General features: G+C 46.7%; 1 protein-coding gene across 1 annotated transcript; it reads left to right on the top strand.

Annotated features, from left to right (window-relative positions):
• The first annotated feature begins 1,610 nt into the window (after positions 1-1,610).
• Positions 1,611-10,322, top strand: LOC102435015 (collagen and calcium-binding EGF domain-containing protein 1-like). Its single transcript, XM_014450469.2, is given in 7 exon segments — positions 1,611-1,744; positions 2,634-2,754; positions 3,559-3,620; positions 3,622-3,699; positions 3,798-3,833; positions 4,716-4,751; positions 6,191-10,322. Coding segments are annotated over 7 exon segments (705 nt in total). The 5' UTR covers positions 1,611-1,612; the 3' UTR covers positions 6,431-10,322.
• Positions 10,323-11,749: the final 1,427 nt, after the last annotated feature.

Genomic DNA, 11,749 nt, shown 5'->3' with positions numbered 1-11,749 from the left:
GGCTCCCTGCACCCCCACGGTGCTCAGTCGCTGCCCACGGCGCTCTGGGAGACCTTATCTGTAAAGCAGACTGAACTAAAGATACATTAGTCCTAACACCCCATGATATAAATGAAATAGTCTAGAACCTGGTAAAGAGGTTTACTCTTATGAAAATATCAAATTACCTTAATTATTACCACCCCTTGGTGAGTTCAACTGAGTATATGAAAGTAGAAATAAAAAGACGGGCTTTTAACCCTTGTTCATGATGGCCTGAGGGTTAGGGTTTCAACATATGAACTTGGGAGGCGGGGACAATTCAACATCTAACATCCTATTTCACAGATATTTTTCGAGCATCCACCATGTGGCTACCAAGAAGCGACTCTGGTTCTTAGGTGGCTCCCACTCTGCACCAGTATCCCCTCTGCAGGGAAGCCTGGAGCACCCGCCACTTGAGTGGGACAGGTGGTCAACACCGCTGACCTCAGAGGCCTGAAGGGTCTCTGTAGACAGAGAGGTGGGCTTCGTGGACACTTGAGCTGGATCTTGCTAGTTGGTAGAATTCACTAGTGGAGGCAGCCAAGGGGCCTTCCCAGAAGAGAATAGTAAGAAAAGCACGTGGGCCAAGAGGCACAGGAAATGACTTGGGGGAGATGTGCTCTACTGTCCGAGTTACATTCCAGGTAGCAGTATTATCCGTCACAAACAGCACACCTGGCCCCACACCAAAGGCCTCCTAAGCTAGGAGGAGGGTTTCCACTTACCTGGAGTCACACTGCCCTATTCGCCCCAAGAAAACATTCGTACACCCCACTCTTGGTCCACACCGCTGCCGCCTCTGCACAGCCCTTGGTGGTCTTCACTTCCTCATCAGTAGCAAGGTTGCCTCCAGTGTCTAGTCTCCAGCACACAGGTGTCTGTAGGCTTTTCAGTGCCGGTAGGATGAGAGCTGGGTAAATTCTTGGCCATGGCACCATTTGACCCACTCTTTCTTTAGTGAAATATGATTTTACAAAAAGCCCTTGGAGCTCCCAGTGCTCTACAAGATGTCACTGGGATCCTTCCCAGTGGACGGCCGGGGTGCCTTCTCAGGTCCTGTTTCACTTGCCCCCAGGTGGGCGTGTCCAGAGTGTCTGGCACGTTTTCCATCCCAGCTTCACATCTCCATGGAGCTCAGTGCCCAGCCCTGATTTGTGACCCCGCCTGGTCTGGCTGTGCTGCCTTTGATCGGCTGGATGACAGAGGTGATAAGGACCAGCTTTGTGAGCCCTGCGCCCGCCCGAGGCCCACTGCCTGAGCTTGGGGATAATTTACGGCGTGTGAACATTGGCCTTTGGAAGGGAGTATAAATCATGTCGCATTGATGCAGCCTGCCTCCCGGAAAGTCCTGATAAAAGGGCGAGGGTTCACATTTCCCACATGAAAGAGAAAGAGGCTGGGATGCCTAAATGGGAACAGCTGAGCCCAAAACATAGAAGGGTCCCTCTTGCTCTCTCCACCACCTGGGCGTACTGTCAGTGCTCCCCTGAAAACCATAAAATCCTCGCACGTTCCATTGTCAGCCAGTCTGCCCATGTCTGCCTTCCATGATGCTGTCTGCGGGGCTGGATGTCCTCCGGCCTCCCAGATGGACCAGAGCCCGTCTCCTCTCTCAGGGCATGATGACAAGGCTGAGAACGCGGTGAGAGCTGGAACCTGCTGTGCTTCATGCAAGGAGTTTCACCAGATGAAGCAGACGGTGCTGCAGCTGAAGCAAAAGGTACATGCCCCACGTGTTAGACACAATCACAAAACAGGAGCACTCGGCAGAGATAAGGTGGATGAGTGCTTAGAAACAGGAAGGAAATAAATCCACAAACTCGTTGAGCGTTCCCTGGGGTTGGTGCCAACTAGGGTTAGGCTTGAATGCTTTGCCTACCACCCTCAGAGCTGACCGTCTGAAGGGCAGCAGAACACAACGAAGGCAGGGCATGGACTAAGTGACTAATAGGCCCCCAGGTCAGGGTCACGTGGTGGAGCTGTGGAGGATGAACTATGACGAATGAGACTTTTTTGTGAAATGATCATCCAGACACATGGCCCTGGGGCCAACATAGTGATTCCATTTTTATCTGATTTTTTGCCTATATTCTATCAATAGGGAACATCCTCTCTGTACACTTCCATAAGCTGGTGATGATTTTCTGTGGCAGCTTTATTTTTCACATTTAAAAATTATAGCCTGTGCTTTGTCTGGGTTCCATGCACCTTGGAAAGCAGCCGTTTGGGTACCCCTTGTCACCAAGGGTGAGGACTGACTCTCCCTAAAAGTCTCCCACGCATGCCTGGCAGAACATCCGAGTTCTAATAATGGCGGTGTGCTGTGGGTAATGCCCTGGGATGGACTTGGTGACATGGTTTCTTGAACAAGCGTCCTCCCCCACATCAATGGTATTCATTACACCTACAGTCAGTCACTTCACCTGTTTGTCAGCAGCTCAGAAATTGTGCTTATGCTGATAAAACACAAACTCTTGGTTTAGAAGGAGGATCTCTATATCCCCTCTGAGCTCTAACTGGCTCAGATAAAGGGAAAGTATCAATAGTGCGAAGAATCTCCTGGCAGTAGAGCCATCGCTTCCTGACTGAGGTTTCTCCTCTCTCTGCAGATTGCCCTGCTCCCCAACAGTGCCGCCGACCTGGGCAAGTACAACACTGGTGACAAGGTGCTGGCCTCGAACGCCTACCTTCCAGGGCCTCCTGGCCTGCCTGGGGGTCAGGGCCCTCCTGGTGAGTGTGGACAAGGGCATCGAAGGGCAAGTCACCAGCCAAGGGCTCACGTTTCGTGGGGGCTGGACGGAGTTCTCTAGCTTCCATGGATGAGAGCAGAAGCAGGAGTCCAGGGAGCACCCACACTAGTGTGACCAGAGGGCCTTGGGAAGTTGGTCCTCAAGCCCGAGAAACCCTCATAACCAACAGTATTTGGGGAGAAAAAGGTCATTGTCCTGGGCTTGGATAAGATTCTTAGAGATCATTTTAAATTACAGAGAAACAAAATGAAAACTATTTTTTGACATTGATCTATATAAAATAGATTGGTGTAGTGAACTCCTACGGGCTCATTGCCCAGCTCTGCGGACTCAGGGCCAGCCTGGTGTCCACTATTCCCTAGGTCTCTCAGATGCTGAACCCTGTACTCTTGACCACTCTCCAGGTGTGGTAACCGCCACCCTGCTATGATTGATGGGATTCAGAGGAACCAGCAGTTCTAAGAGATGTGAAAGAGGTAAAATGTAGAGGAACTGGTCACAGATTGGATGAGGGGATTATGGAAACAAGGAAATCTATAGGAAGACTCTCAAGATTCTGGCTTGAGTGGACAGGTGACTGGTGGTTCATGACAAGAGAGGGAGAGGCGGAAGTCCATTTAGACTGGGTTAAATTTAAAATGCCAGTGGGACATCCTAGAGGAGGTGTCAGAAGGCACAGGGCAGAGTGCACAGAGAAATGGCTACAAGGGCTCACAGACTTGTGAGCCAGCGCCCTGGCCTTCCTGGCAGGATGCGGAGCTAATGAGCTGTTCTCTGATTGCAGGCTCACCAGGACCAAAGGGCAGCCCAGGCTTCCCGGGTATGCCGGGCCCTCCTGGGCAGCCGGGGCCCACGGGGCTCAATGGGACCCATGGGACCATCTCCTGATCTGTCCCACATTAAGCAAGGCCGGAGGGGCCCTGTGGTCAGTATTTTCTCAGAGATCCACTTACTGTTGTTGAGGAAATCGTGTTCTTGTTCCTTCTTTTTCCTTCTGTTAAACGAGATCCCTTTGTCTTGTAGGGCCCACCAGGTGCACCAGGAAGAGATGGCTCTAAGGTAAGTCTCATGATTGGTCCTTAACAGCCTAAGGTTTCCCAAGTTCAATAAAGCTCAAGCACTGCTTACTGTCCCCATTTTGCGTGACAAAATTGAGACACAGATACACTTTTCCCCCCAAAGCTGGGAAGAAAATCTAAAAAGCAATTTCCTTAAAATAGGAAATAACCATAATAACAAAACAACCACCAAAACCACTCCTAAATTACTCTTATGAATTTTTAAAAATATTCTTATTTATTAAATTGATTGGGGTGACATTGGTCAACCTGAACCTATAGGTTTCAGGTGTGGGTTTCTAAGTTACAAGATATGTATATTACATCATGTGCCCACCACCCAAAGTCAAATCTTCTCCTGTCACCTTATATTAGGGCCCCCTCCCCCATATCCCCTCCTATGAATCTTAAACAAGCCCCTGTGTTGTCAGAGTAGCACATGCTTTTCTCTTTAGCCAGTGTTCTTCTGTAGGGCTATTTTGTGTGTGATGTGTTTAAGTCAACAGCAGAAGGTCCCTTCTGTGCACGTGGGGGTGGTTTCACTTTGAGAACTGCCTGCTACTTGCCTCATACAGTCAGTGTGAGTTCCTTTAGAAAGCTCCTAACGTATCCCACACCCTGCCTGGAAGTGCAAGCATTCCTCTTGTCAGATCTGGTTTTAAAATATATGACCTCGGGGAAAATATGAATGAGAGACACTTGACCCAAGCAGTCTGTTCAAATAAGTGGTCCCATGAGTCCAGCTTAAGCTTACATTTGTTTCCGATGGAAAATTGTTGTTGTTTTGGGCAGGGAGATGGTCATGGCGGGTGTCTACATAGAGACTGTGGTGGTAACCTCCACATGGTCCAAGAAGCTAACCCTGACCTTTCTCTGCTTTTAGGGGGAGAGAGGAGCTCCTGGACCCAGAGGGTCTCCGGTAAGTAGCACCATCTGCCTCGCTTCCCCAAATGTTCTCGGGAATGCAGCTCTGAGAAGCCTGTGAATTGGTCTTAATAGCAAAAGCTGGCTTCCTCTAGCTGTCACTCAGCCCGCCCAAACAGGACGAGGTGGTTAGGAGGGAAATCGTGGAGGCCTTCAGCAGCTGCTTGGAATTTATTTTGAAATTTTGTTTTCTATTTCTTTTTCTTTTTATCATGGTTAATCTTTATTTGGAATGTCTTAAGATTCAAAACCTCAGTATGCCATGAGTCTGTTTTCAAGTATGTCATAAAACATCTGAAGGAGACTAGAAGAGAAACCTAAGGGCTAAGTCCTAACTCTGAACGCTTCAGAATTTAGCCACCACTATAGCCCTAGCAGGTCAGGTCACCATCCCCTCAAGAGAGTACAGAGGCATGCAGCGGGGTTGGGACCACTGAGAAGAAACTAGCTGGATAAATGAATAGTATCTGCGAGATTAAAAATGAAAATCAGTGGTATCCAATCTCTTATCCAAAGCACAGAAAATTCAAGTAACTCCGTTGCTTTTGAAGAGGTCAGTGTCATTTCTGAAAAAAGTCAAAGACCTTTAGTGTTCGAGGTAGGAGGTCTGGATTCCATCTCAGCTCTTCCATCTAGTAGCTCTCTGATCATGGCCATGTCACTTAGCATCCCTGGGCATCCATCCCCTCACCTGTGCAATGCCAAGTGGAATCTGATCTGGCACCCTTCTGCCAGCATCCAATGATGTCAAAATACTACACATCTTACGTATTTGCATGTGTGAGCTGCTGTTTCTAGCACAGCGCGGAGGTTCTCTCCACTTCCTTTAGGTTGTAGTTACAGTCAGGCATCCTTATAAACACTAATAATTTTGTTTTAAAAGATAACATTTTCTTTTAGCATTTACTATGGTCTCAGCCCTTTACATTTATTAACTCATTTATAGACGCACTTGGAAGCCTATGAAACCCAATGAAGTTGAGTCTATTATCTCCTTTTTATGGATGGGGAGATGGAAACCCAAAGAAATTAAGTAACTTGCCCGAGACCAGCTAGTAAGTGGCAGAGGTGAGATCCAAACCCAACAGAGCCCCAATCTCTTAACCCCTACTCTGCCTCTATAGTATCGTCCAGGTTTCTTTGGAAAATCACATGGGACAGGTTATTCTCCTATTCTTTCATTCTGCCAGATGTGATATAGCCTAGAATTGGGAGGGAAGAGAGGTTATACAAGTGGTAAGGGAATCAGAAGGCAATTTGAAGAATCCCTCAGGCTATGCTAATAGTCCGTATGTCTTCTCCATTTGGGACACGGAATTATTGACCCAGTAGTTGCCAGCACACAGCAGGAATAGCAAACTATGGAGCCCTGCAAACCTTCACTTTGCAAGGGGCTGAGTCTGTGGTTCTGGCTTTGATTCCTCTCTTGCTCAGGGGCCACCTGGTTCTTTCGACTTCCTGCTGCTGATCCTGGCTGACATCCGCAACGACATCGCCGAACTGCAGGAGAAGGTATTCCGGCACCAGACTCACTCTTCCCACTCTTCGGCAGAGGAGTTTTTACCTCAGGAATTTGCCAGCCATCCGGAGACCATGGACCTGGGCTCTGGAGACGACTACTCGAAGGGGACTGAGACAAGAGACGTGGGGACCCCCAGGGACTTTTATCCTTAGCACATGCCAGCAGCTTCATGCTAGAGGAAGAGAAGTTTTCACACCTGCAGTGAAATCATCTAAAGAGAAGACAAGAAAACAAAACCCACCACTGGAGACCTAGACAAGATACATTTTAATGATCTTTGCTCTTTTCCTGCCTTCTCCCTACTTTTTTTCTCCCAAATACTATTTTCATAGGCCCCTACTAGAGGTACTGGTTATATGAGGGAGTAAATGATTGGTTTATATACCTCCCTCTGAGAGCAGTTGACATTGGAACTGCTCTTTTATTTATTTATATTTTTTGGAACTTCTGGGTTTCTGAGTTAAATATTCTCACAGTATCTTAAATTTGACAGAATAAAAGGGAAAAGTGGCAAGGTGAGCTCCAAGAAATGTTAGGTTACTTATTTAAAAAGTAGACATGTGTCCAAAGGAGACTATTACTCCTCAGTATCAAAATAAGGCTCTTCAATGAAAAGGGCAAGACAACAGTGTATATTTACTTTGGTGGATAATTCTTTGTCCTTGTTGATCTAATAGATATTCAATATTCTAGCCTCTTGTCCAACCTCACTTCCCAAATTCAATTAAAGATAGGAGAGAGTGAAGAAAGAACAGTTAGGGAAGATGGAGAAAATTAGTCATAATATTTACTGCTATATAGGTTGCTACATTCTAAATTCAAATACAACTATTAAATGTTCATGCCATGCTTGTCTATAAGTATCCTCCTCAGAAAAGGAAGTTACCTAGATGTAGGACTAAGTCCTCTTTTCAAAAAAGAGAAGTAAATAAAGCGCCCTGATTCACATTAGGACAATGGGTTCCTGTTTTGCCAGGACATTTTAGAGCTGTTTGATCAAACGAGTGGGTCTGTTCAGTAAATCACAGATCAATGGTTGAACAAAGGTGGCCGACCCTTAGAGTTGCAGAAATTCCCAGGCTCTGACTGGGTGCCCATTGAAAAAACAGAGGTGCCATTAGGCTATGATTCAGGTTGGGTCGATGCACAATGGGACTCAGGGCTAGAAGGAGGTAGCTGGCTCAGGTTGTTGACTAGGGGGAAGGGGAACCTCGGGCAGGGACCCCACTAACCACAGAGACAAGTAATTAGCTCTCCTCGGGGATTAGAAGTCCTCATCTGGGGCCAGCCAAGCTTGCCAGCATAGAGAATTATACACTATTGAAAGTTCTAGATGTGGAAGGGGAAAAAAACAGTGTGGCAGAAATTTCCTTCCCACTAGTCCCTTTTTTTCTTAATTGTCCATAATTTAGTTCAAGTTCCAGATGTTGCAGGCCTTTCCATTCCCAGCCAATGCGGAAGGCCTTGGGAAAGGGGTATATTCCCCCCTCCATTCCGTCAGTGTTTGCTTGTACACCTCTGGGCCCCATGGGAAGCAGGCTCTGGAGCAGGCTTTCTCTGGATCCACAGAGGCAGGCGCGAGAAGACATGCTCCCAAGGACCAGCAGGAGTGACTTCTCCCTTGTATTGTTGGGGAACCACTTATCTTTGAGGGCAGTGTGCAGGTTTCTTGAAGTACAAGTTCTCATTTGACACACGGACTGGCTTTTCATTCACCTGGTCAGGAGCCCTTCACCCTTACAGTGAGCCTCACCAGTTATCCTGCCACAGCTCCTGTTTGCTTGTGTTGGGGTTTCCATTTCCCATCCTATATGATTTCCCCCCATATTTCTGGGAGATTCATGTTCAGTTTGCTTTTCCCATCATTTAACTCTCTTCCTGGGAAACTTGTTTCAAGAGAACCGCTGTTGGTGTTTGCACGCCAGCGTTCCAGCTTGCTTCAGGTTGATGGGCAGGGCTTCTGTTTGCGAATCTCAAGGGACAGCAGCCTTTCCTCCCATCATTAGAAACTCGGGACTCCAGTCCGTCAGCCAACGGCCGAGTTTTTCACAAACACGTCCGTGCTTCTTCCTTGTGCAAAATTCCTAAGGACTGTCCACCAGAATGTCACAGCCGAAAGCCACACATTCCCAACGCTCCTCTCCTAGCACCTCCCTTCCCTCTCCAGCCTCGCCAGCACGGGTTTACGAGGCAATGAACTGAGCAGCCGTTGCTTCGCATCTGGAATATATGTAATGTTCGCCTGCTTGTGGAGTACAGTATTTAAAGGGTGTGGGTGGATGAATGCTAAAGAAAATTGTGCACAAGCTCTATGAGAAATTATTAGGTCTGTCTTTGATTTGTTTTTAATGAGGAATTTTATTACCTTTTCTTTTAACAGTGAACTGTGTTTAGAACTATAATCTTCTTTATTGTTAAATGCTCATAAAATGCAAGCAAACTGCATGTTGGACATGCAGAAGCTAGGATAAATATATTAAAAGCATGAACTGATGATAGTAATATCTTGGATTCATGAGACTATTCTAGATAATATTCTCCAGCAAAATACACAATAACCTCTATTTTATCATCTCAGTCTGCTGGATCAGGTCAGTTTATAAAATAATTTTTCATCCTCGGATTTTCAAAAGTTGGACTAGGACCACAGGACTAAATATGCACTCTGGATGCCCAAATTATATTTTTCAAAGATAAGACATAATAAGGCACTGTTATTTCTAATGTATCTTTCAGTTATGGATAGAAAACGAAAGCTTCGCTAATCTAAACAGGCCAGTTGCTCAAAACCGAATGGAAAAGCTGCTTTGGGGATAAAATTTGCTACAGTTTTGCTAAACCACTTCATGATTCAAGGGGGAAAGGTCTTTGTAACCTCTTCAACCCGCCAGCAGAAATGTCGACTTCCATGTTTTGTACCCTGATAACTCGGACTTGTGAATAGGACCTAAATAGATTGCTTCTGTTTCGGGACAGCAATGGGAATAAAAATCTGCTATTGGAAATAGTGCAGGGAAGGCGAACATTTTAGTTTGGGAATATCTCCCTCCCTTCCCAGTTCCAGAGAAAGAAATGATAAGCTTACTATACCAAAGGTCATGGGGGGTACAGAAGGAATGCTGTCTTCTCTCTTCTTTCCTGTTAAATTGCAACACCTGCCACAAAATGAATTGACCAACTGAAGTCATTTCTACTGTATAAAGGCAGACAGGTGTGTCCACAGTTAAACAGGTAAATGATGAATGCACATGGGCATCGGTGGGAGTATCACCCCACCACATACCAGGTGGAGGGCACCCTGGTTCTGGTCATGCTCCCTCTCCAGGGTTCGTAACTGCTTTGGCCTCGTGAGCCCCATTTCCAGACATGCCAGGGAAGATAGTCTCCGTGCCAGACATGTCCTTGGGGTGACAGCAAACCCCTCATCGTACTTTGGGTGTTACTCCCCCTCTCTCTGTCCCCCCACTCCAGCCTGTCACAGAGAGAAGCAGCCTCATTGTGCAAACTTAACATCTATCAGATAGCCTTCCTGAAAAAGACGTATATTTGCAGGAATCTGGGCCAAACAACTAGTAGAATAGAGCCATCTAAAGTTATTAATGATGAATTCAGGGAAGTTGATGGATTTTCCTTGGCACTGTCAACATGTATGTCTCAGAACAAATCAAAAAATGATTTTCCATTTGAGAAAAAAACACATGCGACCATGACATAATTATTAAAAATCTTGGGCTTTACATGCTCCTTCAACAAATACCATTAGTGCTTTAGGGAAACCATAGGAAGAAGAGCTTTTTACATCCCCCAGGGACCTCGGTGTTTTTTGTTATTTCCCCAAAGCAAGTGCCCTGGCAGGGGGGTGTCATCCGTGTGGGGACTTTCTGTACTGCCCAGGGACTAGTCCTATTCTTCAGCAGCTATTTTGTTCATTATTTGTAAGAGGTTCACACAACAGCTGAGCTAGTATGCAAATAGTTATGGATGTGATACTATGAAGTACTTTGATAAGATTGTATATGCTTAATAACAAAGTTATTTTTCTTATGTGGTTGTACTGTGTTTTGTCCTAATACGCAGTCCTGTGCAATGTTCTCTCTCTACAAGATGAATACAAGAGATGGAGAGAGGGAGTTCTCTCCAGAGCTGGAACCTGCATTCTGGGTAGGCCACCTCCTGAGGTACCAGTGTGGTCCCAACATTTGAGCCTGAGTCCAGGTCTGAAGGCCTAGGTTCCACTGAATTCTGAGTCTCAGAGGCCCATATCCCCCAGCTGGGATCCTCTGGTCCTGCAGGATGGGGTCTTCAAACCAGGGACCCCCAGGGGATCACTGGAGGTGCCTAAGGTGCTCATGTATGGAGGGCCTGTGAGGGTTCCACCTCTCTCTACACCCACTTCACCCCAAGCAACTCCATTTTTAGTTGGTTTTGGATTAGAATTTCTCATTAGGTTTTCTTTGGAGGAGAAAAAATGACTGCCTAAAAAAAGGTTAAAATAGATAGAGTTGAGGGGAGGAAGCCCCATGAGTTGGTAAGTGAAATGCCCGATGTGAGGATCAGAGGAAGGGAATTTTCATCAGCGGGGCCATACAGGAGGCAGTTATAAACCAATAAAAGGGGAGATTACTTCTAAGGGATTTTTCCCACTCTAGAGGGTGCCTTTAGCATCCTGAAGTCATCCATCTTTACACATCTCCCTTTCCTTTCGCAAATATTTATCAAATGCTTGCTGAAAGCTCCGCGCTGTGCTATGCGCTACAGACACCATGGGGAGTGAAAAGGCCATAATCCCCATCCTCCTGGGGATTTTTGGCAAAACGGACAAGGATCCTTCCAGGCAAAATAAATCATATAAACATGCAATTACAAACTGATAAGTGCTATGACGAGCTGTAAGCGTGGCAAGAGCCAATAGCAGCTCGTGCCAGTAGGACCCGCCCTTCACTCCCCAGTCACACATGGAGCACCCCACAGCACCCAACAGCGTCCACACCACAGCCACAGGAGACCTCGGCCCTCGCAGAGAAAAGCTGCCCCAGTCCTCGGGGTGAAGCTGCAGTCGAAGGAAATCTGGGATGCCCCTTTATGTTTAATGTTTCCTGTTCTTCCTTTAAAAAGCAGCTCAACGAACCCACACTGGCTGAAACACCCTCACTGCTTCTGGACACCCCGCATGGGAACCTTGTGCTCTAGTGTGGATCCCAGCGGAACCTGAGGCCAGCTTCTCCCCACCTGGTAGACCGCAGTTTTGAAAAAGCATCTGCGCTTTAAAAACACCCCCAGCTCCTGGAGAAAATCTGCACTTGGAGATTTAAATACCAGCTCAGGTCCAGATTCCACGTTCCAGGGTGGCCATGTGCAAATCTGCACTTAGCTATTTGGGGTTGGGGTCACAAGGAATCCTTGAAGGTTATGTGGGGGTGACTGCAGTTGAATCACAAGGTTCTGGGGAACTGGCAGAGATGTGAGGATGA

Source organism: Myotis lucifugus, unplaced genomic scaffold (genome assembly GCF_000147115.1).
Source record: "Myotis lucifugus unplaced genomic scaffold, Myoluc2.0 scaffold_2379, whole genome shotgun sequence".
Lineage (NCBI taxonomy): Eukaryota > Metazoa > Chordata > Mammalia > Chiroptera > Vespertilionidae > Myotis > Myotis lucifugus.
Note: the sequence above shows the minus strand (reverse complement) of the source record. Positions and strands in the feature narration are given on the sequence as shown.